General features: G+C 45.3%; 1 protein-coding gene across 2 annotated transcripts; it reads left to right on the top strand.

The window, feature by feature from the left end:
- Positions 1–427: 427 nt before the first annotated feature.
- Positions 428–27,608, top strand: HMGXB3 (HMG-box containing 3). Of its 2 annotated transcripts, none has more exons than XM_077823855.1 (20): positions 428–644; positions 1,810–1,957; positions 3,975–4,149; positions 5,046–5,612; positions 6,319–6,417; positions 7,488–7,619; positions 8,972–9,378; positions 9,899–10,068; positions 10,501–10,598; positions 11,209–11,307; positions 12,423–12,572; positions 15,889–16,190; positions 17,510–17,637; positions 18,239–18,370; positions 19,983–20,167; positions 21,462–21,681; positions 23,196–23,329; positions 23,787–23,903; positions 24,453–24,662; positions 25,386–27,608. In XM_077823855.1, the coding sequence occupies exons 2-20, from the start codon at positions 1,812–1,814 to the stop codon at positions 25,860–25,862; spliced, it is 3,948 nt and encodes a 1,315-aa protein (XP_077679981.1). In that variant the 5' UTR covers positions 428–644; positions 1,810–1,811; the 3' UTR covers positions 25,863–27,608. The 2 variants fall into 2 exon arrangements, with proteins under 2 accessions (XP_077679981.1, XP_077679980.1); XM_077823854.1 differs by having other exon boundaries at positions 9,899–10,074.
- The last annotated feature ends 347 nt before the right edge of the window (positions 27,609–27,955 follow it).

Here is a 27,955-nt window from a genome sequence, read left to right as displayed (position 1 = left end):
AGCCCCGAGGCGGGTGCAGGGCCCGCCCCCCTGAGCGGGGGGGGAAGAGCCTGCCACAGCGTCGGGGGGAGCACACGGGGCCCGGGTCAACGGACGGCTCGCGCCCCCTGGCGCGTGGGGCCAACGCGCCGGCCTGTGTGTTCCCCAAAGGGGGCGTTACCCGCGACACCCCTCCGGGGGCCTCTCCTCCCGCCTCGCTCCGTCTTCCCAGGGCCCCCAACGGGGCAGCCCGCCCCGCTATGGGGCACAGGACTCCTCCCCCTCCCCCGCTCTGAGGTGACGCCCGCTCCCCGGCCCCCCCCCGACGCTTCTCTCGGACGCCGGAAGGCGCGAGGCCGTTGGGCGTGCTCTGACCCCGGAAGGGCTTGGGGAGGGCTCGGCACTTCCGGCGGTGGCGGGCCGGGTCCTTGCCGGCGGTCGGTCGGTCGGGCGCCAGCGGCGGGGAGGTGCCTGTCGCCGCTTTCCCCGCGGGGCCGTGCGGCGGCGCCGCCTCCTCCTCTCCCCGGCATGCTGGGGCGGCCGCCCCCCTCGCCGAGCGCCGCCTCCTGGGCCCGCGGCCCCCCATGTCCGCCGCTGCCCCCGCCTCCACGCTGCGGCTGCGCCGGACGCCGGGCCCCGGCTGGGATGTGACCGGGCCCCGCCAAGTGAGTAACGCCCCGGCCTGGCCCCTCCCGGCTGCCGCCGGCTCCTAGGCGATCCCTGGGCTGCGCCTGCTTGCCCGGCTCCCGGCGTGCCCGGCTCCCCCAGCAGCCCCGGGCTGCCCCTCGGCGCCCGTTCTCCGTGACAGCTGAGGGCGCCGCCCTCCCCCGCGGAGCTGCCAGGGCCGACCACGCGCTGCTTGCGGCCTGGGGCTTGGCTGGGACGAGTGGTCGAGTTTCGGCAACGTGCTCGCTCAGCCAGACCTAAACACGGCTCTCTTTCCGAGGGCAGGCTTGCGTTGCGTCGCTCCCGTGAGCTGGCTGCGTCCTGCCGAGGTGTGAGGCAGCTCGGAGGCCTTTTTCTTTATTCCGTTGCATTTTGTTCTGCTGTTGTGGTCATGAGGATCCTGAAAGCCTGACTCTCGTGTACTTAATGAAGCCTGCTTCAAAAAAAAAACCCCCCAAAAAAAACAAATGGAGTGGGCACCTGTTAGGATAAGAGGATTATTTAGCTCCATGCTCATTCAATCTTTGCTTTCGTGAGCATGGACAGTCAGATAAAGTGGCTTTTGGAACTGTCCACGGAGACCTGGGCTTAAAAACCCCCCCAAAAAAACATTAAATGGTGGCTGCCCCAAATAACTTTTAGGTGCAGCTATTCTGGGCTGGACTTGAATTAACAATTAAAAGGAAAATAGCTAGTCCCATGAGCCACCTAATTTTCCTTAAAGAAAAGAAGGACTTGTGGCACTGTAGAGACTAACAAATTTATTTTTATTTTTTTCATAGATGAAGTGAGCTGTAGCTCACGAAAGCTTATGCTCAAATACATTTGTTAGTCTCTAAAGTGCCACAAGTACTCCTTTTCTTTTTGCGAATACAGACTAACACAGCTGCTACTCTGAAATCTAATTTTCCTTATCACAGTACCTTACTGTGATTATCTTGACTACATTGGTGGTCTGTGCTGTACTTACTTCACTATTGTCCCTCTGTTTTTTGTACTGTACAAAACTCAAGAATAGTGAAAATAAAGCTAAATATCTGATCTGTTGGAATCAAGGGCCAGTGCAGTCTTTAGTTTATGAAGATGAATTAAAGACAGTTTACTAAAACTGAAGTGGTGGTCAGTTTCTGAAGTTATGCATTTTTAAATAATGGTCTGTTTTAGCAATGGAGGCTCAGTATGATGGCACTGAAGTAACTGTAGTGATGGAGGAAATAGAGGGCACCTACACCTATGCATCTCCAGTACCATCTAAGAAGAAGAAAAAATACAGAAGTCCTGGAGATCAAGGGGAAAGGGCCAAAAAACCCAGGTGAGCTCCTCTGTCTTCCTTGCTTAGATAATCTCTGGCTTTGTACAATTTGGGAGCAGTATTTGTTACCTTTGGTATAAGATTCACCTCTGCAATATATTTGGTCTGGTCTACTTATTGCTCTAAACAACTGTTACTCAGCACAGAAGAGCACATATGTATCCTATATACAGGAATATAGCCATACCACTTTGACATAATGTTATGTATGTACCGTACCTTTGTGATAACTGCTATTGCTTGACCAGAGTCCTGCAGGTTCTGCAATTCCATGGCTGTGGGGGTGGAAACCCTTTACTGCAGAATTGCACTCCAGAATCTAAAATTTCATTTAAAAACCATTGCAACCATAAGGGTAGCTAAAAAACACACTTATGTTGCCTGAGTCGCAAGCAGCCTGAAACTGAAGCTCTAATGGGGAACAACTTCATTCATCTCAATCGAGTATTGACTGACACCTAATGACAACTTGAAGTATTAAGGGTCATAGTAGAATGTTTTATATCAAATTGAACATTAGTATTTCCATTTTAAATAAGTCTTTTTAAAACATGAGTCTGCTAGAATTTCTAGTCTGCTGCTCTGGAGTGTGGTAGAATTTAGGCACCGTAGTTACCAAGTACACGGGGCTCTTGGTTATAAAATAGAGCAGAGTAATGTACAGGTAAGCATTTACCTCAAATGAAAGCAAAGGAAAATAAATTAGTATTTTAAAGGCAGTAAAATCATACCAAGGGCTCCACAATTCAAACAGTTCTCTCTCCTTGAACAGGCACCTGCCAACTCCCCCTTTCTTATAGTTAGGGACCTACCAAATTCACAATTCATTTTGGTCAATTTCACAGTCATAAAATTTTTAAAAAAGTAAATTTCATGGTTTCAGCTATTTAAATCTGAAATTTCACAGTGTTATAATTGTAGAGGTCCTGACCCAAAAAGGAGTTGGGGGAGGGGGGGTTGCAAGGTTATTATGGGGTGGGGTTGCAGTACTGTTACCCTTACTTCTGTGCTGCTGTTGGCGGCAGCTCAGGTGGCATGGTATGGTACTGTCACTCTTACTTTTGCACTGCTGCTGGCAGGGCACTGCCTTCAGAGCTAGGCACTGGGCCAACAGCTGCCACTCTCTGGCCAGCCAGCTCTGAAGGCAGCATAGAAGTAAGGGTGGCAATACTGCGACCCCCCTGCAACTCCCTTTTGGGTTAGGACCCCCAATTTGAGAAATGCTGGTCTTCCCTGTGAAATCTATATAGTAGAGGATAAAAGCACACAAAAGACCAGGTTTCACAGGAGGAGACCAGATTTCACGATCCATGACACGTTTTCATGGCCATGAATTTTGTAGGGTCCTTTTTATAATCCTAGCGGTCTCATTCTTTCGGAGAACCAGGAATCTAGAGTCCATAGCCCTCCTTTCTAGAGCTAGACTGTGATCTAAACAATCCCTTTATTCCCTGCAGCGCTCACCTGCAACTGCTTACTCAGACCAGCCACAGGTTCCCAGGTATCTGTCCTACCTAGAGCATTACTGGCTTCTTCCTTTGGCTTCTTCCTTATATCCCTAGGCTTGGCCTGAGTTAGTCACCTGCCCTTCCTATCACATGAGCAAAATCATTTTCCCACCTGTGGAGCTGAGCTGATCTTGTCACAAGTGGGTCTGAGGCCCGTCTCCTCTTAAGAGGCTATCCATCCATTGACAGTACCCAATAATTGCATGTTTAATTTGTGATCCACTGCTTTGTCCACTAAATGGTTAAAGCACTATTAGCGACTCAAGTATGTTTCATATTTTGTTGAATAATTATTGGTCTGTGTGCCCTGTCCCCTAAGACTCTTCATATGTTTTTACTTTTATTAATAAAGACTTTTCCCGTTTTTCTGGCTGTGTATGGAAAACAAGCCCATAATTCTCATAAATTCTCGTAATTGCCCTTGAGGCCAGTATACCACTGGTGGTGTGTTTGTTTCAGGTGTGTTGTTAAGGAATAGACTTTAAGTTCAGTATCCACTTGTGTTTCAGATCTGCTTACCTCCTGTACTATTATGATATATATTTGAAAGTACAGCAGGAGCTCCCACACCTCCCCCAATCTGAAATTAACAAGAAGATCAGTGAGAGCTGGAGGTTGCTCAGTGTGGCTGAAAAAAGCTACTATTTGGAAAAGGCCAAACTGGAGAAAGAAGGATTGGACCCGGTAAGTCAACTTTCTTAAATAGCTTCACATCTCCTGCTGTCCCTAGGCATATGAATCATCAGTTGCTTTATCCTTTGCTTTCGCCTGAAAATATGATGAGTAAAATATTAGGAAAAGTCATGAGCTGCCAGCTATTTTTTACTTAATCTAAATTTGATTTTGGTGTCAGGTAAGCATTGTTTCCCGCGTACTCAGATGTAGTTGAGATGACCTCTCCGTTAGAATTGAAGAGCTTCTCCTTTTCTTTAAATTTGCAAAGCATTTTGAGTCCAGTGATATCTGATTACGCTGGACTAAGTCACATTATAGTGTAGTACAGTAAGACAGGTTACAGTTATAGTAATGGTAACCTGACAAAGCACAGTGCGTAAAAGGACAGAAGCAGACTAACTATATGTATGAGAGATGTTTTAGACCAGTCCTAGAATATGGCTGGCTTAGTGGCAATGCAGATCATGGTTATGTTGGTGAGATGCACTTAATTACGGATTTTGGTCTGTAGTCCTGCTTGGGTTAAGATTGTTGTAGAGGCTTGGGGGTGAAAAGAAGGTGACTTCTTCTGTTGCTCCAGCCAGCTACCTAAGGAGCAGCATTGGCAGACTCCAAAAGGGTCCTGTCCAGTACCTACTGGTAAGAGGAATAGTGACTTCCTGGTAAGGCCTCCAGGTTGAGTGGAATTAATGTAAGGGATAAGAAGAGAGGGGGGGATTCTGAAGGCTCTGTTAGAGATGTGAAGGACTCGACAGCAATCTGCCTTTGGAAGTTATTTGAGCTGTAATGGAGCACTTAAAAAAAACAAAAAAAAAAACCCCACCCCTTAGCCATGATCATGAACCAAACCTACTTCCTTCTGTGTCCCTTGCTCCTCTCTATTCCATGCTTTGTCTTGTCAACAGAACTCCAAGCTGTCCACTCTGACTGCAGTAGTTCCAGACATTCCAGGTTTCCGTAAAATCCTCCCTCGTTCGGATTACATAATTATCCCCAAAACCACTCTTCAAGAGGACAGGAGCAGGCAGCACCTAGAACTCTGCGTGGCACAGGGTCAAACGGCATCTGAAGGAGAAACAGCTTCCACCAACATCACGAGTGTTGCCCACGATTCCATGCAAAACATCCTATCTGTGGACTCGAGCCATGTTGGCATTTCTGAACAGTGCATTGCCATTGAAGGACTGACGGAAGAGACTGCCTCATTTGGTCAGTCAGACACCATAGAAGAAGTAGTTGCTTCAGAGATTCTCTCTCATTATGTCAGACCCATAGCAGATAAAATGACTGGAGATATCCTCCTGGACGAGGCTTCTTTGGAAATAGGAGAGGGGCATCCATATCAGACAACTAGTGTGGTTATTGAAGAGACTCTGGTTAGCAGCTGCAGAGACATCTCCAATGGGAGCATTGCTGTGGCAGAACCCCAGGTTTCTGATGGTTTGTCTGTGGTAACAGTGGTGACCGGGAGGGTAAGCTAAGCTTAGTGATAATAGAAATAGTTACTAGCTAACTTATTGCCTGAATTTTTCATAGAGCTGCTTAAAATCTTGATAGTGATTCATGCTGGCTGAAAGTGACATTAATAAATTACACCACTCCTGCTCCACAGCTCAACTAGATCAATAGTGATGGGAGCAGCAATCTTTGCTCATTATAAGTCAGTCAAAAATGCAGTGCAGTGTCTCCTCTCCTCCCTTCCACTATTCCCCTCAGGCCTAAAAGATGAAGTGCTGGATCAAGCTGTGAGGTGTGGGTTGGATTCCACAGATATACTAAAGCACTGTTCTATGGTATCTCTGTGTTTTATCTCTCTTCCCCACATGGCTAACTTCCCAGCTGCAGAGGACTGAATGAGGAGTCCTTTAGAATCCCTGGTTGGTGTTAAGGATTCAGTGACATAAAGCAGTTTCCGTTTAGGAACGGAGTATTTTGCTTTCATAGTGCTTAGATTGTAAAAAGAGTAACAATCTGATAATCCAGTCTGCAGAGTACTGCCACTAGGCCTTCACTCCTGAAATCCTGTCACTTGTACTGGTGGTGCCCCACTGCTCTCCTGTATGATATACTCTTAAATCTGATGTTGAAGAGACCCTCAATAAAAGGTCAGAACACAGCTAGCTAGGTGTGTCCCCCTGTCTGTTACGTATCTTTTCCTCTTCCGCTTTTTATTTTTAGGACACAGATGAGAGCTGCTCCTCCATGCCTACTACACAGTTCATTATGCTGCCTCTCCCGGCTCACTCTGTTGTGGAGAACCCAACAGCAATCAAACTGGTGAGTAAAGGAGGAGCTTGTATGTTTCTCTTGGGGCTTATCTACAGTAGTATATGGAAGGTGTTAGTGTGCCTTGTCTACCTTAGGGTACTAATTTGTCTACATTAGGCTGTTAACATATATTGGTTGACACCTTCCAACTCCTAGCCTAGACATAGCTTTAAGAGGTTTTATCATGTTCTGCTCCTTTACCCTACCAGATGGCTATCCCTTCCTCTCTCATATAAGTTCCTGTATACTCTAGCGCACAGCTTCAGATAAACTTTAAAAAAAATGGAGTTTTATAATGAATATGGAAACAAATAATGCAGTCAATACAACCGCCTTCTGTGCTGCTTACTTTGAGAGTAAATTTAGTTTATTTTAGGCTGTCTTCACACTTTCATCTGGTAGTAAGCTACACGTGTTTTTTGTAACAGTGCGTGAATAACTATACTGTATAGATTGACTGGGGACGAAGGAGCAGCTGGTAATTGTTCTGAGACACAATTGAGGCTTTTTATACCTAAACCTGACTTGCCTTCCATTTCTCCTTTTGTTAAAATCATCATCCGTGAGATATTTCACAATTTAAGGGTCAACTTCGGATATTACAGTTAACACCCACTGCGATTAATAGAGTAGTTCACGTCTCTTTGGCTATTTGCATACTGGTATAGCAGTGAATCAGCTTATGCTTGGTTCATGTTTCTTCACATTCATAAAGGATTGAGATGCATTTTTAAAAATGCAAGCTTAGCTTCTGCAGCAAGGGTTATATCTTGTGCCAAATTGCACAGCCGCAGAAAACAAGGGCCTTGATAATATTTAGTGATCAGTAAAGGACCTAGACCTCTGAACCTCTAGGTTCTGACTACAACCCTGACTCACTGACCTTTTACAGGCAAAATATTTGACCTTCGTGTGCATCAGTTCGTCATCTGTAAAATGTGTAGTACTACTTGGCTTATGGAGGATTGTGGTGATTATAGAGTTAATGTTTGAGTACTTACTGGTAGAGAACGATGATTGTGATGTGGCTTTATGTACCTAATTCTGAAAAGAAATTGTTGGCAACCCTTTTGTTTCAGACAACCACTTACACCCGCAGGGGCCATGGAAACTGCACCAGTCCTGGTTGTTCTTTTACTTATGTCACCAGACACAAACCGCCAAAGTGCCCAAAGTGCGGGAACTTCCTGGGAGGGAAATGGATCCCAAAGGTACCTTTCCACACTTCTCATAACTTTCTTTTATTTCCAATGACTGAGTCTCAGCTGGAAAGTGACACTTGTGTGAATACCTGTGAAACCCCAAAGTCTGTGTGCTGGGCAGGTCAGAGACCTGAGGAAGCGAATCTCTGTACTTTTCCACCAGTGTTTCTGCAAGAGCAAGTCACCAGTGAGAGGGTTAGACTTGTTTTCTGTCACAGAGCTCTTTTCTGGATTTCCTGTGCTGAGGATGCCACTCATGTAGTAATCATGAATAAAAGGGACAACCTTGTGAAGCCGGATCCTTAGACAGGACACTGTTCCTTTCTTGCTTTCTGACTGCAACATGATGCCAGTATTTGAAAGGTGCCCACCAAACCTGCTTACAGCATCAAATGAACTGAGGGACTCAGTTCAACCACTTGTCTCATGGTCTTTTTATAGACAGGTGGGTAAACAAAACAAGCATAGTCTTGTCTGGTTTGCAGCCATTTTAGTAGGGTAAGATTCCACTACAGCCATTTTAGCATGATCTCAAAGGGAAACAAACAGCAAACTTCAAAATACAGAGGACAGTTGGACCACTTGGGAGCCAAGCCACAGGAATTCCAGAACCATCACCCTCCTCCCCACTTCAGTCTGGGTCAGCAAGGTCCTGTGTGTAACAGACCTGGCTGCTCACTTAGTATACTTAGCTCCTGGTTTGGGTGTGGTGGAAAAGGCAGCTCTAGAGAGCTGGAGCTGTAAAGAGAGGGCACCATATTTAGAGAAAGCAATGGATGAACGGGTTCTGAGGTGGCTATTTTGATAGTAATGCTGATGTCCTGAGAGGGTTTCAAAAATGACTAAAGCCTGGTCTATGCTTAAAATTTGGAACAACCTAGCTGTGGGGAAAAAAATAAAAAAATCACACCTGAGTGCCATTATTAAGCCAAGCTAACCCCCAGGAAAGATGTGGCTAGGCTGACTAAATAATTCTTCCATTGACCTACCTACTGCTGCTCAGGAGGGTGAGTGACCCACATTGACTGGAAAACCACTTCTTTTACCATAGCATGTGTCTACACGGTGGCGCTACAGCGGCGCTGCTGCTGTCGAATCCGTAGTGTAGACGTGGCCTCATGCTATGTAATGAAGTGTTCGTGAAAAAGGCATGACAAGATAGAACACTTCGTATGTAATGTTAGCAAGGATCTCAGTGTCTGAGGAGATAAGGTTTGTTCTGGCTCAGACCCTGCCTTGCTGCTCCTCTAGCTAATGTTAAGCAGCCATCAGCAAATCAACCAAGATATGAATAAGTTTCGGATGTGAAAGTCTGATGCTCTAAAACACCTGGGATGTTCTGATCTTCTTGTTCTTTCTAGGAAAAGCAACCAAAAGGCAAAGCTGAGCAGAGTTCAGGTATCCCCCTCAAAGCACCGGCGGTTAAAAGAAGCCAGCAGCCAGTAGCCACAGAGAAGGCACTTGCTCGGGAAGATGCCACCAAGTCTACTCTGGAAAGCTCTGAAGCTGTCAGCCAGCTACTGAATGCAGTGCCTCTTCAGGAGCAGATACAGGAGACTGAATGGGAAGAAGTGATCATCTCTGAGGCTCACATCCTTGCAAACAGAGGGAATGCAGCAGCAGCAACGCTGGCTAAAGAGAACGATGCGCAAGGCAACTCCTCCTTAGAGCAGCCTGAGAAAGACAGCATAGGGATAGGGTCACAGCCATCTGCTGAGATGACAAGTCCACTTGCCAGTCCACCTGCCACTGTAAAAAAGCCAATGGGGTGAGTCAATTTTGAAAAAAGAAAAGGAGTACTTGTGGCACCTTAGAGACTAACCAATTTATTTGAGCATGAGCTTTCGTGAGCTACAGCTCACTTCATCGGATGCATCCACGGTATGCATCCGATGAAGTGAGCTGTAGCTCACGAAAGCTCATGCTCAAATAAATTGGTTAGTCTCTAAGGTGCCACAAGTACTCCTTTTCTTTTTGCGAATACAAACTAACACGGCTGCTACTCTGAAACCAGTCAATTTTGAGTGATTCATAGAGATATCACGCTGAGCCATCACTTGTGTGTGGCAGTGTTCATGGTACTGATCAGTACTGGCATCTGAGCTTCTTGGGATGGCTCATTTAGGTAACAAGTGAATCAGGATAAATCCGAGGTCAGAGATTTGATCTCCAAAAACATTGTAGCTATTAGTTTTGCTCTCTTCCATTCTTCCCTCTGCCATGGTATGTGACTGCACTTCACTGGCATAGGTGGAACTTTTGCTACAACTGCACTTCTTGTCTTTCAGAATTGATGCTCTTGCTGCTGCACCCAAAGGACAAGAACTGAAGAGCAAACCAAAACCCAAGCCCTCCTTACTGGCTGCTGCGAGACCCATGAGAGCGATCCTACCTGCCCCTGCTAGCTTGGGGAGGGAAGCCCGCACAGAGCAGCTCAGTAGCCGACAGGGCTTTCCAAGTAATGGTAAAAACAAGAAGCCATCCACAATAGGCTTAGACAGCAGAAGCTCCTTAAGCATGGGGAGAAGGAGGCAATTAGCACATGGCATGTAGTGGAATGCTATAGTGACTTGCTGGCTTGATATTACAATGTTAATGCCCCACAAAGACATTTTAGAAGTACTTGTTTGGATTACAGGTGGTTTAGAGTTCAGTGGGTCTGTTGTAGTCACCAGTGGACTCTTTACAAAGTCAGCTTTCGGCAGCAAAGGGCTACTTCACCTGACCCCTCAGCTGGACAGAATGGGATTTGCAAAGCCTGATTTGATCAGTTCAGGTTCAGAGAACAGCAGCTCCACTGTGTCCCGTGGCTGCATTTGCCAAAGTTGTCAAAGCAAAACAAAAAGCAGATTTCACACAATTAACCTGTTGTTTTCTTTCCTTCTTCAAGATAAACATTCCCCTGTGAGAACCTCAGGCCTGAAGTCCAGTACGCTGAAGCAGTTGGGTCAGTCTGTCCTACAGCCATCTAGCATTAGTGAGCGAAAGGTAAGAGTGATTCTTGCTTTTCCAAATGCATGTTCGCTTGCACTTGGATTTCTCTGGTAGGTTCAGGGTAGGATTTCACTCTTTTGACCTGAATGTGCAGAAATGGAATATAAATCTGGTAACTCCTTGATGATGGAATTTGTGTCTGTTACTTAGTACGTGAGATTTGTGTCAGGCAGCATAGGCTAGTGATTGGAGCACGGGACTTTGGAGCCAAGAAATGCTGAGTTCTAATCCTGGGTCTGAAGCTCTGTGGCCTTGGATTAGTCCTTCCACTTGCGTCTTTGATAACACCTCCTTAGTTATCTCAGAGGGTATTTTGGAGATCCATTAGTGCTTTGAAAATGTGATGTCTGATAGAAGTACTAAGTAATATTCTTGCAGGTGTGCTGTGAGAGGACTAGTTAAGAAGCAAAGCTGTTGGAATAAGTTTGAATTTTAACCCTATAATTTGCAAAAAAATGTACTAAAATCCTTTGTTACTTAAAGGTGTTCACTGGTCTTCTTTTAAAGCCATTAATAGTTACTGCTTGTGAGCTGTAATCAGTGCCAGATCTCTCAAATGTTTGATTTATATGCTTCCCCCTCCTCAACTGCTCTCAATCTACAGCTCCACAGCAGCCCAGCCAGCAGAGCATCTCAGGTGAAAGTAGTGGAGGTCAAACCAGATGTATTTCCCTCCTATAAATACAGCTGCACCGTAACTTTGGTAAGGGTCTTTTGGTGGTTTGCTTCCTTAAGGGGGGGCACCACTGAGCCTGTTTTGAGAAGTGGCAATATTCTTGAAAGGCAATTGCTTTCTTCTTCATCATTAGTGCTTTGGAATTGAAAATTCTAAACTTAACAAGTCTCTTGTGGGTACTCAAGCAACCACTTCTGGCTCTTCAGTCTGCTCCAAAGGCACAGCTTGGGGTTTGGCTCTTTTAATTTTTAAATGCAGGTATTGTCCATGTAATGTGCTGCATTAACAGCACTAAACATCTCAGTCTCCTGCATGGGTAATGGTAAGGTAAACTTCCCTGCATGGCAGTACTAACATTCAACTCTGTGCTGGAGAAGCCATCATTAGAGGGAAGAATGTAGGCTGCAGTTTCCATGCTGATGAAATATTTGTTCTCTTGAGACTGCCATACGAAACACCTGTTGCAGTGGTGGTTTTTGTGACGTGACACCTCTCTAACAGAGTCTGACCTGAGAGGCCAAATCCAGCTCATTTTTTCCATGAACTGCTGTGCAGGCTTCAGCAGGTAGTGATTTCAGGTCACTACTGACCTGGGCTGGATTTGAGCCAGTGACATAAAGTTGGACGGTTCTGTGTGGTATTACAAGTACTTTCAGTCACACAGTCCTTATGATTTGGCTTCTCAGTCAGGCTCATCTCTCTAGAATAGCTCTGCTCCTGCGACTTTCAGGCTTGCACGGAAATATCCTGTTTCATTGCTGACTTACAACAGCTGCATTGAACTAGAAAGTTTCGTGTTGCGTTGAAATCATATTCACTACTAATCCCTTAAAAACTGGATTTTTCTTGGTGCCCTAATGCAATTGTACATCCCCCTTGTATTAATCCAGGAGGGTCAAATATCCTTTTATTGCTGAATTTGTTTCCTCTGCCAGGTATCTATGGTATTTGGAACTAGATTTAAAGCATACAGATTAATTGAACTGGTCCTCAAAGTAAGTGGCCATGCCTGTGGTTTATCCCCTGAAACTAAGTGTTAGATATTGGGGGTCAGCATGTGCTATTCTAGTAGACTTCTGTTGTCTTGAGCCTGTTGGCATATGAAAGTAAGATAGAAGAAAGTTTTGCCTGTCTCTTTCCAGGATTTGGGATTGGCAACATCACGCGGCAGAGGGAAGTGTAAGAACCCCTCCTGTAGCTATGTATACACAAATAGGCACAAGCCGCGGATCTGTCCCAGCTGTGGCTACAACCTCGCCAAAGATAGAGCTGAGAAAACTGTGAAATCCCTGGTGAGTTATGTTCTTTCACGCTTGCTGAACTATTGAGTTAATTATATTTTGTCTTTTAGATTCATAGATTTCAAAGCCAAAAGAAACCATTGTGATTATCTAGTCTGACTTCCTGAATAACACAGGCCATAGCATTCCCCTGAATAATCCCTAGAGCATACTTATTAAAAAAAAAAAAGCATACTATCTTGATTTAAAAATTGCCAGTGAAGGAGAATCCACCACAACCCTTGGTAAATTGTTCCATTAGTTAATTACCTTCAATGTTTAAAAAAAAAAAAACAAAAAAAAAACCTCATTTCTAGTTCAAATTTGTCTAGCTTCAGCTTCCAGCCACTGACTAGTGTTATACCTTGCTGTAGTCTGTTGGCTTTCTGGGTTATATATATAGAGAGAGAGCTGTTTGAAGCTCAGAATTTCCATTCTGTGGGAAACTGACAGTTTGAAATTTGTGTTTGCTCTGAATTAGAACAAAACCAAAAAGATTAAAAATTTTCCACAAAAATGAAATCGTTGAAAAAAAATTTAGTGTCAGGTTGATAGGCAAGTTTGGTTCTGATTTTGACTTTAAAAAATTTCTCTTTGAAGTGAACAGGCCTTTAGAACCACAAAGTAAAAACACTAATTCCAAGAAAGTCTGGAACTTTTCTATCCTATTAAACTGATTTTGTAAAAGTGAAAAATTTATCAAAATTGACATTCTTAGGTGAACGTTTAGATTTTGATGAATCAGTATCTGGTGACTGAAAAATGATCCGCTGGAAAACTGTCAACCCACTGTAGTTGTGTAGTGACCTCTTTTGGGGGCTGTACTCTGCCCACAGCTGTGAATGGTAGTTTTCACTGAGAATAGGTACTACAGACTTATTGTATTCAATCTTACCTCTGGGGGCACTCAGCAATTAAAAAAATGCCTCATGGATCAGATGCATATGGGGCAAAACCTCCTAAAACTAGAGAGCAGCAGCAGCCTTGTCTGATTTGTGCAGTCTGAAGAAGGTGCGGTCCCACTTGTGTAGTCTGATGCTGCCTTTGTGACTGAGCTGCGGTGGCAAGTGTCAGTTCAGTCTGTCCATTGTGTACTACAATGTCCTGTTTGCAAGAGCTTGTAACTCAAATTTACACCGCGCCTGAATTGTTGGCAGACACATTCTCAGCCAGGATTTTCTTTTTTTTTTATTTGAATAAAGTTGCTTTGGTTACTTTTACATATAAAAGTGCTAATAATGAACTCTGGTTTCTTAAGATGCTTGTTTTTGCCACTGTGAGCAAACATCTCTTCTGGATTTTATAAATTTAGTTTTGAAGTTCATTTGTGTTTTACATGCAAAATTGTTTTGAATAAAACCAAAGAGTTTGCCCTGTTCTTACGTGCTGACTGAGCCCGCTAGCTAAGCCAGCTGCCTGCCAGTCTGTACAGGAAACTTGTTTCCTTCAGCTGTATTTTACTTGGAAGTACAAAATTGTTCTGCATACTGTGTGAAAGCTACCCTCTCCCCCCCAGAAAAACCTCCTCCAATAACCCCATGTGAAACTCTCACATAGACAGATACTTAATGTAATGCTTTTCTTTTAACTGCTTCCTTAATGCACGAAGATGGACTGGCATTTTTGAGAGAGACTCTGGTTTGTTTTTCTCCTTGTTGGCTTTTTTGGACTTCTGTTTTTTTTGTTTTTGTTTTTAACAAGCCTTAACATTCGTGTAATATGGTTTGTTGTTCTGGAATCAATGCAGTATACCCTTTTCTTGGACAGGCCATTTATCTTATCAGTAGACTAGACAGAAACACAAGCTGAAGCATTATCAGGATGGTTTGTTTTACTGATTAGTTGGATTAAAGGCTGTAATGTTCTTTCTGTCCCGTTGAGCCCCCTAGTGTTTTGATTCTTCTTTTCCTGTATACCTTAGTTCTTTGAGCTGCTAGTTCAGAGGTGGGCAAATGACTGCCCGTGGGACCGTCCTGCCTGGCCCCTGAGCTCCTGGCCAGGGAGTCTAGCCCCGGCCCCTCCCCTGCTGTCCCTCCTCCCCCGCAGCTATGCCACCATGCAGGCAGCATGGCTTGCGCCTGCCCACCTCCCAGGCTTTCCAATAAAGCCTGTCCTGCCGCTCTGAGCAGCATGGTAAGGGGGCAGGGGGAGGGGCAGGTTTGATGGGGGGCCGTCAGGGGACGGGGCGGTTGAATGGGGGCGGTCAGGAGACAGGGAGCAGGCGGTGGATGGGTCGGGGGTTCTGGGGGGCCTGTTGGGGGTGGGGGTGATAGGGGTTGGGGCAGTCAGGGAATGGGGAGGGGTTGGATAGGGGGTGGGGTCCCCAGGGGGTGGTTGGGGCGGGGGGTCCCGGGAGGGGGCAGTCAGGGGACAAGGGTGTGGATAGGGGTCAGGGCAGTCAGGGGACAGGGAGCAGGGGGGGTTGGATGGGATGGGGTGGGGTCCGAGGAGGGGGCAGTCAGGGGACAAGGAGCGGGGGGTGTTGGATGGGTAAGGGGTTCTGAGGGGGGCGGGAAGTGGTAGGGGGCGGCGGCCAGGCTGTTTGCGGGGGCACAGCCTTCCCTACCCGGCCCTCCATACTGTTTCGCAACCTCGATGTGGCCCTCGGGCCAAAAAGTTTGCCCACCCCTGTCCTAGTCGCTTGTATTTCCATAGGTTGCACCATAATCTTTTTTTTTTTTTTTTTTTTTTGTTTAAAATCACAGTGCATTCAGTGCTGGACACTTAGTTTTCTCTTAACATTCAGTTGCTAATCACCTCCTCTGTGGATTTTTATCTTCTACATACCATGCATTGTGTCTGACCATGTGCTATAGGGGAGGAGAATTTATGCAGTTGCCTGCAGTTGAGTAAATGATAGTTTGCAGAAATGTTAATGTGTATATCTTTGCTGTGCTCACCCCATACTCTCCATCATGCAGTCTATATGGTAACACTTCATCACCAAATTTTCTGAAGGCCTGCAAAGAGTTGTTGCTTATGCAGGAGCTGGTAAATGATGGTAGGTGACGTTTCCTCACTGCTGCATTCTACCTATTTTTATAAAGCAGTTCTACTGAAATAAAAATAAATAACCCAGCCCTTAAAGCTATGAGCTGCAGAGACAATGCATTGTCTAACAGAGCAGGGGACTGGAGTCAGCATTTCTGGATTCTGTACTATGCTGTTCTGCCCGAGAACAGATTACTTAATATCTCTGTATATGTTTACTTATCAGCAAAATGAGAAGAATAGTTATCTACCTTTCAGGAGTGTTGAGGCTTCATAATCAGCTTTTTACTCCACATTTGTCTGACAAAATCCAAGTGACATTTTGCTCTCTTTCTAGGAGGTCAGCTCAGGTCTTCCTGATGTGTTGAACACCAGTGAACCGCTAACACAGTCCCAGAAAGAAATCCAGCGCCAATCAACGCTGCAGCTGCTGCGCAAGGTAATGCAAATTCCAGAGAATGAGTCGGAACTGGCAGAGGTCTTCGCACTCATCCATGAACTCAACAGCTCACGGCTCATCCTGTCCAACGTGAGTGAGGAGACGGTCACCATCGAGCAGACCTCCTGGTCAAACTATTATGAGTCTCCATCTACGCAGTGCCTCCTCTGTAACAGCCCTTTGTTCAAAGGGGGACAGAAGTAAGATCCTGTTTTAGATTTGTGACTCTCATTCACTCTTATCTGATGTTCTGTATTAAAGATGTCTTTGAGGAAAATACTGCTTTATTTTCTCCATATGAAAGCCATTGTAAACACCATGCAACCTGCATCTCTGTAAGAAGTGCACATTTCCCTTAGCTCCCAAGGTCAGCCTTACTCACATCCATGTTTATGTGAGTTTGGGAGTAGACTATTGTAATATGTATTCAGGCCCTTTCTGCATCTGGGATGGGTGATGGTGTTGAATGTTGTTCTTCTGAAAGTGAAGGACTTGCAAATACTATCCAGAAGCAGACAGTGTGTAAATTTTCCATCCACAGCTCTATCCGTCCACCTCAGTCCTGGTCCTGTAGTAACACCTGCTTACTCCAGTTCTATACCCTCTCATAGCTCTGCTTGACCTGCAGTATGTCTGTTACTCAGAACACTTCAGTCCTGAATGCTCACGCCATCATGTCAACCTGTGTAGTATCTTTTTGATAACATCCAATGAACCAAGGTTTCCAGGCACGAAAGCTGACAAGTATTAATCCTTGTGCAGCTACCATCTTTGAGATTAACTCTAGATTCTTTTGAAGTGCAGCAGCAATGATTCTCATCCTATCACAGCTCCTGCACTCCTTTGAAAGCTAACAAGCAAACTTCAAGCATTCACATTCATTTAACGTATGATGCATGACCACAACCTTAAACTCTCTTCTTCCATTGAATTACTTGTCCCTATGACAGTTTTTGTACTTTGATATTTTAGGAGATTGGGTATGAGCTGTCTCTTGGTTTCTCGAGGTTCAGATTAAAGTTTCACATCCTTGGGGTTTGCTTTCCTACAGCAGGAGAGTTCAGTGGGTTGAGTGAGCATTAAATCTAGATTTAAATCTTATTTGACATCGGCTTCTGGTTGCTAATCCCATTTTATTTTTCCATTTCTGATGCTTTGTGAGGTGCACGGTGAGGCAGGTGTGAAAGGTGCAATAGTGTAAAGCTGCAGGATTATAGATGTGCTGTAATACTACATGTTCTCCCTGTTCTCATTTTGTTGCCGGTTAGAGTGCTTGCTGTGTGGATCCTGATAGTTTTGATGGGTTGTGCATAAATTCTCAAAGCTCAGCCTAGGTTTGGTTCTGTCTGTTGTTAGAACTCAGGCTGATGGTTTTGGAAAGAATCTTGGCAATCAGTTGCCTTCCCATCTTCTCAGCTAGTGGCTGGTGTGGTTGCTTGCTAGTGGGATAATTATGTGTTTTTTTTTTTTTCCCTCCTCCCCCCCACCCCCACCCCCCCCGCCTGCTTCTATGTTACAGTTCTCTTGCTGGTCCACAGGAGTGCTGGTTGCTGACTGCTAACCGGTTACAGGTGGTTACTTCCCAGGTTAAAGTGTGTCTGAATCTGCAGTGCCTGGCCTTGCATAGCTTCATGGATATATACACAGGTAGGGGGAAAAAGCAAGCTATCAGTGGCTAATCTATTGAGACTGATATTTAGAAATCTAGGGCTTCTGGACTATGACAGAAGAGTCCTCCTTGTACAGAAAAGATCTCTTCTCTCCACCCTACCAGACTTGAATTTTTGGTTTGAGAAGTGAGCTGCTGCTCTTCCTTACTGAGGTATATGTTCGTCATGATAGTGACTGAGAGCACACCCCACTTGTCTTTGTATATGCAAATAGTAAATCATTCATTCTGTGTTGCAGACCATGAGCGCTCAGGCTCAGCTGAACAATTCTGAAATTCCATGGGCTTCCTAGTCCTTGTTGGCTCAGGGAATTGAAGCTGTGATCATTGTAGGTTTTGTAAAGCAGTGCAGGGCTGGGTGCTGTTACAATTAAAGGCAAGACTCAAAAGGGAGCTAATCCTGCTGTAGTGAAAGGAGAGGGAATACAGACCCCAGAAGGCCTTTCTAGACATAATGTATTTGTCCTTCTAAACCAAACTCAGCATGACTTGTTTGGCAGTAAACAAGTGTTTTACGTTCGGTGTCTGTGGAATTCTAAATCTTCCCTGGTAACTGCTGTATTATTTGTTAAACTGCAGGCCTGTTCAACGTGGGTAACAAGTTGTTAGTGAGCCTGGACCTTCTGTTCACCATCCGAAACCATATTAAACTTGGAGAGGATCCCAAAGTGGCAGTTGGCAGTATCCTGGAATCTGTGCAGGAACAGACCGGTAAGGTGCTCCCCTAGCCCTCTCTCGGAACAGTGGCTATTCTGAACTTGCTGACCTCCGTCTTCTCTGAGAATTGTGTGGAGAGGGATTTGGGTTTAATTTTAGATGAAAGTAGTAAGTGACTGCTGGATTATAAAACTCAGCCCTTCTGAGGTTTAATGTATTCCTGTTGAGCTGGGTAGAATTTTGTTTTTGAGAGAGGTTTCTACTGTGTGTGTTAAACAGAGAATTCAGTATCTTTTTAGTATCCAGACCAATGGAAATGGCTCTAGTTAGCAATCAGTCAAATGTATTGTTTGGTGGCTGCCATCTTCTGTGAAAGGGGAAAAACTGTCTCTCCCTCTCTTTCACCTGAACTCTACTGGCTCCATCCCCATCTTCCCAGGATATAACATTTTATAGCCCTCTTCTGCCCGGGCATCCTTAATGTCTCCTCTGCAGAAAGGAAGGGCTACTCCTTTCAGGACAAGGGGTTACTCTGGCAGCTAATCTGTTTGCAATGCCAAGGACAGTTGGGGGTAAAAGAGGAGAAAGGGGAAAATAAAGAAGGCCTGAGTTCTTTGTTCAGTCAGGTGAACCAGGCAGCTGGCCTGGAGACTTCCCAGTGTGATGCGTTCAGGCTGAGAAGGCAGCTAGGGTCCTAGGTTAGGCTGGAGGGGAGATCTATCATTGATGCCTGGGGGGTGAGTGATTGGAGCTATGGAATGTCACACACTGGACAGATGGAGGTGTGGCTGGAAGTGTCCAGGTGACTGGGAAAGCAATATGGCGCCAGGGAATAGTCTTCAGGAAGTGAGATCAGAGCCATCCTTAGCCATAGGCCTACCAATGACACAGGTGCTTAATGTTATATTCTTTCTGAACCTGTATTCATTCAGTCTTTGATAGAAAATGGCCCATATAGCCATTAACTTCCTCCTTTTCAAGCAACGGAACACGTGGCTCTTTGCTTCTTGAAGTGCTTTGTCTAGGGGTTACTTGGGTTAATTTAAAACCTTGTTTGTCTAAAAACCCTTCCTGGGGGATGTTTCACTTTAAAATAGATTAGACTGTGTCTGCATCTTGTTTGCAACATGTCATTGCCTGTCTTTCTGAGCTATTGATGCTTGTTTTTATTAAGTGGGGGGTTTATGGTCATACTCTGCTCTCTGAGGAATCCAGAAACATTATATGAATCTCTCTTCTGGAACTGTCCAGCTGCCTCTGTGAGGCTTTTTCCTTACCAGTGATATCAGCAATTGAGATTTCCAAGGGGAAAGACACTGACACCCTGAAGTAAAATTGCTTCCAAGAGCTACTATAGATTCTTCGGTGTCCAGCTGTTCTTAGAGCTCGCCTTAGAAAGTACTCCGGTTAGAGCCAGACTTGGCCTGTTGCTGAGAGACTTTGGACTCGGAAAGAGAGCCATTTCAAACAGTACCTTTATTATCAATTCTCCCCAAAAATTTCATGGAGATATATCTATGGAGTGTGCTTTCTCTGAGTAATGAAATGTTTTCTGTTGGTGAGTAGTGTGCTGTCTCCATTGGCTTTAGGAAGTGAAAGCTGTGTGAATGCAGTTTGAGTAAACCGTGGAAATGACCTCAAAAGTAACCTGCTCTTTTCTTCACAGAGAAAACCCTGAGTCCTGAGGAGCTGAGTCAGCTCCAGGAGCTTCTGTGCAATGGCTATTGGGCCTTTGAGTGCCTCACTGTCCGGGACTACAATGATATGATCTGTGGCGTCTGTGGCATTGCACCCAAGATTGAGATAGCCCAGAGGAATGCAGAAAATGTCCTGGCACTAAAGAATGTCGAGGTAGATTGTCACAAATCTCCCTCCAGCTTTTGTTTAACGCATGTCTCTGTTCTATAGTCCCATCCCCGAGCAAGCCCCACATGTGCAGAAGTGACTCACCAGTTAGCGCTTCCTTGTGGCTGGGTGCAGAATTGCTGGGCCTTCCCTTTGGTTGCGTCCTGTTGGTTTCCTTAATCTGTGTCTTCTGTGGGTTAGCCCTTAGGTCACTTAAGAGTTCCCTTCCCTTCTGGGGTATCCAAGTCCAGCTGTAACACAGGCCCCACGCTGTTTTCTCCCAGCTGGCCTCTTCATAGTCCCTTTGAGTCAGCAGCAAAGTCCTTCTAAATCAATGAGAATTGCACTCTTCTTTCGCAGAGGAGCATATCCCAGAGCTTCTCCCTGGGCCCCTCAGCAGAGCTCCAGAATAAAACACTGTTAAATATCTTTCACCCCTCTCCATCATCTGCTCCCGGTCCCCCTTGTGCCCAGCCCTTTGTTCCAGGGGACCCACCACAGAAGCTAGCTCCACTCCTGTGGCTTAGCTCTCCATCCACAACCCAGCTCAACTGCTCTCCTCCGCAGCCAACCCCTAACTGTTGGGCTTCCTCCCTTTTAAAGTCCTAACCCCAGCACAGGTGTGGCAAGGCAGGGCTAATTAAACAGAGCTGGCTAACTCCAGGTCTCTTGGCCATAAAGGGGCAGGCCCCCAGGTAAAGTCTCAAGAAGACATTTACTCAGTCTAAACTTAGTAATTCATAGTCATTACACACAAGGATTTAGGCATCAGCAGAAAATATTAGACAAACAGGAGCATGTGGCCTGACTCCATGCTGTCCACATGTTGTCCTCTCTTGGGGGAGAGAGATTTTAGATAAGCAGTTTGGAAAAATAGGGTCTGTCCTACTGGATCACACCATTGAGCCAACAGGATTCTGGTGTAAGGGAGCTGAGTGAAACTCTCAGATAACCATTCTCTTGTGTATTGACTTTGAAGCATCCTTCTGATTTTGTTAGTAGCAGTTTCTCTGAGGTGTCATGGAGTGTTTTCCTAACACACAGGGAAACGAATAGTGCTATGTAGTAAACCCTGTTTCTAGCTAAAATAGATTGGTCTGAATCCTTGTAGGGCAGAAGGGTCCTGTGGACTCCAACCCCAAATACAGTAAGGAGACCCCAGGCTCCTCTTCCTACTCTGGACAGTGTGCGTGTTAGCCTTATGCTTCTGTTTCAAGTCACAAGTGGATACAGAGTTGTTTAGAAATGAAGCATGTGTGCTGTTGAATATATGATGTGTTTGTTCTCTCACCTCTGTTAGTTTACCTGGCCAGAGTTTTTGTCATCCAGCGAAGTAAATGTGGAAGATTTCTGGTCCACAATGGAGACAGAAGTGATAGAGCAGGTGGCATTCCCATCTAGCATCCCAATCACCAAGTTTGATGCCTCTATTGTTGCCCCCTTCTTCCCACCACTGATGAGAGGAGCTGTGGTTGTCAACACTGAGAAGGACAAGAACTTAGATGCACGTCCGGTGCCAGGTAACTCACTGCCATAGAGCTCCTAGGGCTGCTTTGGCTAGGGGTGGTGCTGCTGTTGGATACCTGTAGGTGACCCATCTGCAGTTAAGAACTGAGGGTTTTGTTACACAATATGCTCTAAAGAGAGGTGCTTGGCACTTCCTGGTGGAGTCTTTAGATCCACCAAAGCCAGAGAGGGATGTGTAGGTCAAATTTTGGTATTTCTAATTTTGAATCCCAAATGGGGGACTTGGTCTACCCAGGGGAGTCTGAATGCTTAGCTGTGATCACTTAAATTTCCCTTTATCTTGTCTCCAGCAGAACATCCCATTGCTGCAAATAAAGTACATCAAAGTCTATAAACAGAATGTGTTTTCAGAATGTTACAGGGAGATTAGTCACTCAGCACTTGCTGAAACTGTTAGAATACTCTTTGTTCTGTTTTGTGAAAACTTGTATTCTGTAGCTGCAGACAGTACCATTTTTGTGCTGCTGCCGAGACACCAGAGAGGCGTGTCTTAAGTCTGTATGGGGAATAAAAGGAATAAAGGACAAGATGATGGGCGCAATATAGCTCCGATACCACAATCTAAATTTACTCCTGGTTAATGCTGTTAATATGCTGGGTCAGGACAGCCTGTGTTTCAATCATATATAATAATGAGCTATGAGTGGATAACTTGCATCAGAGTTGGATTCACCATCACTAGCTCTTTTCTTACAACTCTGGTTAGCAGAGACACTGAAACTTTACCTTGAATTGGAGAGAACTGACTCCCAGGGCTTATTAAATTCTAAGGGGGAGTGAATTTAAAAAAAAAAGAAAAAAGTTAGCCTCTTCATTCCTGAGCTGAGTTTGAATTCCGGGGAAAAGGCACAGGGCAGAGTTGATAGTAGCATGTGACCCTCCTGAAGCAGAAGGTGGGTAGTGGCCAATTTTGGGGGAGGGAACTGGAGCCGGAAAGCCGGTGGAGAAACAGGAGCATCGACCCTTGGTAGTGGCTGGCTGGCCTAGGAGAGGGGCTGCACCTGGGAGCCAGCACTGCATAGTGGAGGAGCAGCATGCAGGCAGGCCTGGGTGGAAAAAAAGTTGTGGAGACAAAAATGAAGAGGTAGGCCAGCTCTTAAAAGAAAGGGACTTGCTGTGCAGTGAGAATGCAGCAGACTGGTCTTGTCTTGATGCCCACTTAACACTTTAATCCCAACAAATTATTTAAGAATATTTGGAGGGACTGAGAGTGCTCCTTGGATGACTTGGTCCTGCAGACTCTTAGAAATGGTGCACGTTAAATGTCATGATGCTATCAGAACCCAGAAAACCTCATTAGAAACATAAACATCTGCTGACTCAATAGTTCAGGATCAGGCTGGGCTTTGCCTTTGGTTCTGGGACTTTCCACATATTTTGCCTTTTCACTGTAGCCTCACTGACTTCCCTTGTGTTTCTTGGCTACAATCCACCCACTTCTGGAGAAACTACATGGTGTCCTTTCCCTTCTGAGGGTGGGTGTTGAGAATGCTTTCTGCTTCTGCAGGTAGTGGGAGTGCTTTGGTGAGGCTGCTTCAGGAAGAATCCTGCAAACTGGAGCAGATCAACTCTTATAGTGAGGAAGAGCTGCAGTATTTCTTGACACAGTGCAGCATCCCCTGGGGGGCAGCAGACACGAAGGTAACAGGCCTATTCCCTGTCCCCCGCTATGTCCCCACCACATCTAGTTTTGGAAGGGGAACCGTTCTCATGCCTTCTTGTAAGACAAGAGGAGATGATGGTTATTCAGAATGATAATATGAGAAGTAACTTTTCGCTCCACTATATTTAGGAAGGAAAGAGGTGATTAGAAATGACAAGACCCTGCAGATTACAGGGTAATTGACACATGGGGGAAAAATTCAACCCTGGTGGGTTGGAAAATGGAAACCTATAATTACTCTGTCGTGGGCTTCTCATCTTGGAGTTGCTTGTCATCCTCACGGTACTGAGCAATGAATTAAAAGGCTGTTAGTTACCATGTGTTTAAATGCAACTTCTGTGATATTTCACTTACAGCCATGACCTTCTTTGGAGAGCCCCAGGCTTTGATTCTTAATTTAAATGCGGGCTTTTCTCTTGGTCTCTCTGTTCTTAGAATCAGCTCTGTTACTCCCTCCTGGCTCTCTATGACTTTGTTCAGAATGGGACAGATGCCAAACAACCCCCAGTCCACCACACAGGAGGAAAAATCTACAAAGTGTGTCCACATCAGGTAAGGCAAACTAGAAACTGCATTGTGGCTATAAGATGTGATTGACAGATTCTTAGACAGTAACTTGACTGACACATGACCTACCACAAAATGTGGGGTTTTTTTTTTTTTTCCCTCTTGGAAGAATAAACAGGAGGCTGAGAGTAGGCAGGTAGTGAATTTTGGGTTCTTGTTATCCACACTCAGGGGTGAGGAAAGATGAGCCAGATTTTCTCCTGGGGGTGGACTTTGCCTTCCAGAAGCATTCATGCCGTGTTGCCTAGTAGTAAGAGGGTGTTTGGTGTTGAATTCTTGACTCTGCCACAGAGGTGGAATTGGAAATTATTGTTCCTTGCCTGGGATACAGTCGGCTTTTTTGGGGAGGAGAGAGAAAATCTGAAACAACATGAGGTTGCTGAGTCAGGTAGTTTCAAGACGCACTGAGGAGAGGAAGTGTAACACTGGATTTGTTCTATATTCTTTGTTGTTCCTTAGAAATTCTCCTTTCTCAGCTCTAGTGCAATGCACCAGACCAAAAATTCATGTTTGTCCTCTTCACTTTCTTCCGAGGTGGTGTGTGGCTCAAAGTACATTGTGAGAGGGGAAACTGCCCGGGACCACGTGGACCTACTAGTCTCCTCACGCCACTGGCCACCAGTCTATGTGGTGGATATGGCTTCTTCGGTGGCATTGTGTGCCGATATCTGCTGCCCTGACCTGACTGTCCAGATGTGGGGGAAAAACCAGGGATGCTTCTCTGATCCTATGGAGCCCCCAACGGTTAGTTACATTGTTCAGTCTATGCTGTCTGTGAGGATATAAGGAATTTTTAGTGTTGGTATCTGTATTGCGTAGTGTGCAATTAATGCGAAGTTTTTAAAAAAAAAAAAAAAAAGCGAGTGATTTATGCAATGCAACCTTTTGTTACTAAGCTAATCTTGGAGATTTGAGCCCAACATTCTGCCTATTAAGATGACCGAACCTTTGGAAATGCATGTTTCATGACCTGCCCAGTGCTGTGGCTTCACTTTTCATGTTGCTCCTGAGGAGAGTTACAGACTAATTCTACTGTCTGTATTGCATGACATTTGTACTCCTCACAGGGTCGCTGGTTTACCAGCGCAGTCTGTCTCTTGAATACCATAACTATCCAACTCACAGACTGTGGAGATGTGACACATTTTTAAGGGGGACAGTGCAGTGTACCCTGTATAACATAACTTCTTATTGGTCATTACTTACCTGATAGGGAGGCTGGGGAGTCAGAGAACATCACTGATGAGCTGCTGTGTGGTGGCAATGGGGTGTACGGACCCATCCTTTTAGGACTTTTGGGGCAAGCCAAGTATATTTGCTTCCATCCTGCTCCAGGTCATTATTCTAGTCTCTTTAATTCAGGGAAATTTTAGGGCTTTCTTATTTTTTGGGATCAGGCATGGTTGAGGGAAACTGCTGAGCATTCAGCTAGTATGCGTGCAATCTTTATTCTTATCTCTCCCTCAGTGTGTATCCTGCCCGGAGCTGTTAGACCAACACTACAGTGTAGATATGACTGTAGCTGAGCACTCTGTCCAGCACCCAGTCACCAAATCCACAGCCCGCCGAATTGTTCACACCGGGGCAGAGCAGAACAGCCAGAGTGGTCCAACTGCTCGGCACCGTTCCATCTCACTGTGCCAAGAGCTAGAGCCTTACAGTGCCATCATCACTGCCATCAATGACAGCAAAACCAGCAGTGTCCGCCAAAGGCCCATCACCTTCGACAACGCGACCCACTATTACCTCTACAACCGCCTGATGGATTTCTTCACCAGCAGGGAGATCGTGAACCGGCAGATCCATGAAATCGTGCAGAGCTGTCAGCCTGGTGAGGTGGTGATCCGGGACACGCTGTACCGACTGGGAGTGGCCCAGATCAAGACAGAAACAGAGGAGGAGGAAGAAGAGAACCAGGAAGATGATGGAGAGGTTGCTGAATAAACCACTCTTAACTGGTGATTAATCCCTATCTAACCATGCAGATGGCATGCTGGGCTGCTGCAAGGTCTTGGCAGACTGGCCAGGCTTAATTGAGGTAGTGTTTTTTGTTTTTTTGTTTTTTTTTTAAACAAAGAAGCTGTGATACTGCTGACTTTGACTGCTTACACTGACCAAAGAGCCATGTGCTTCCAGAGGATCATGAGTGCTGCTGTGAGCATAAGTTCCATTAACATTCTTGCTTACAGGATGGGATTCCCTTCCAAGGTGCTTCTTGGACCCAATGATTTGTCGTGCAATGGGCTGTTCTCACACAGCAGCTGGGTGGAGTGAAGGGGGGATCCGTTTCTAGTCCCTGGGAATGTCAGAGATAGAAAAGTACAGGGTTGGGTTTTTGTTCCCCTGCGTGCCCACCTCCCGCCACCCCAATGGATCTTGTTTGCTGACCTTGTTAATATCCTCAATACAGGGTTGGGTGAGGGGGAGCGGGAGTAGACAGAAGAAAGGCGGATGAAAATGTCCAAGTTTGAATGGATTAGCATAATAGACTGACATTCCCTCTTTGGAATCACCCCTTCCATCTGGCTAGGCATTCAAAAGGATCATGTTGGGTGGCCTGCAGCTTTAAAATAGTCATGTCTGGGTAGCCTCCCAGGAGGTGCTGGTGCCCAGGACTGAGTTAAGTAGTCACGAGGGGTGGATGTTCCTTGTTGTTGTCCTGGGTTCAGTAACAGTGCAGTAGTGCAGGTATTTAGCGTGTGGAGAGGTGGGTCTGAGTTTCTAGGACTGTTAGTCCCTTAACAGGAGGAGCAGTAATAGTTATGTAGATGTTGCTGATTATCTGCATTACCTAAGCATCGAACTTGATGGGCTGCCCTTGACTTGGCTAGCCAAGGGCTAACAAACTTCTTTAAGGACTGCTTTGAGCTATCTAAGGTAGCAACAACTTAAACCAGTGAGGCACTCAAATTCCACGCACTTCTTTTTTGGGCACTTTATTCTTTTAGCTGTTACATCCCATTCACGGACGTCAAGGAAAATTCATATTTGTCCTACAATTGGGGTTGAATGGCAAAGGACATCTGTGCAGCAGTAATGAGGCAATGAATGCAACATAACCAGAGAGGCCCACGAAGAGAGATTTTTATAATCCTTTCTCTGCTGAGACTGTGGTTGAGGGGGCTGCAGCTTCTCTGCTTTCTGGGGCCTTTGCAATGTGTGGTAACCCATCCTGCCATTATCCCCACAGCGCTGTAAAATTTAAATGGGTCTCATGCTATCTATACACTGCTCTCACTGTTTTCCTTTGACGAGACAGGCTGAGTCCCCCTTCCCTCCAACATATTTAAACAGCAGCTCAAATCCTATTTGTATAGCTGCTTGCATTGCCCACTGACACCCTTTCTCTGCTGCTGGCCATAAATCTCAAAATATACACGTCTGGTTTGGCTCAAACAAGGTAGAAGGTGGGATACTGGAATGGTGGGAATCCAGGAAAACGTCCAGGAAGGCTTTTCCTGGTGTGGTCAGAAGAGTGGATAAGAGACTTGTGGTGTAGATGAAAATTTCCTTCTGTGAAGGGGAACCTGCTGAGTACCATACTGTAAACATAAATGTATTAAGTATGAGCAAATGCAGTAATTATGGTTTGGGGTTTTTTCTGTTTAAAAATGTTAATTTATTATAAAATACATTAGTGACTTTTTTCAGTCAGTGATAAATTTTAATAAATTATCTCCAATTTTTTGGGTGAAACTATGTGGCAAAGTGTGTTTTTATTGACATTTGACAGCCTAAGGACTCTGATAGCTAATGGGAAAAGCTTGTAAATCTGCCAATTAGTCGTGTGGTCTGACAGATACATTAGCCGTGCTGCTGACACAGAGGCATGCCAGCTTCTCACAGCTACATGAACTTCACGTGAGGAAAAATTAGGGGAAATTAGGGGAAAAGTTTTTGGTCTTCTCTGTATCGCTAAGTTCTGAAAGGGGCAAATACAGAAGCTACCTGGGCTCCTAACCCCCACTGCTGAATCTGTGAGGTTTTCAGAAAAAGTTGTGTTTTTAAATACAATTATAGTGTACCTCCTTTAAATG

The sequence above is a fragment of the Eretmochelys imbricata genome, chromosome 8, assembly GCF_965152235.1.
Source record: "Eretmochelys imbricata isolate rEreImb1 chromosome 8, rEreImb1.hap1, whole genome shotgun sequence".
In the NCBI taxonomy this organism is placed as follows: domain Eukaryota; kingdom Metazoa; phylum Chordata; order Testudines; family Cheloniidae; genus Eretmochelys; species Eretmochelys imbricata.
Note: the sequence above shows the minus strand (reverse complement) of the source record. Positions and strands in the feature narration are given on the sequence as shown.

Excerpts from the sequence above, each read along its gene's own strand:
- HMGXB3 (XM_077823854.1), top strand. The coding sequence starts at position 1,812 with ATGGAGGCTCAGTATGATGGCACTGAAGTAACTGTAGTGATGGAGGAA. Across the intron at positions 16,191-17,509 it reads TTGTTCAAAGGGGGACAGAA|TTCTCTTGCTGGTCCACAGG; the intron begins GTAAGATCCTGT and ends TCTATGTTACAG. Across the intron at positions 17,638-18,238 it reads CTTCATGGATATATACACAG|GCCTGTTCAACGTGGGTAAC; the intron begins GTAGGGGGAAAA and ends GTTAAACTGCAG.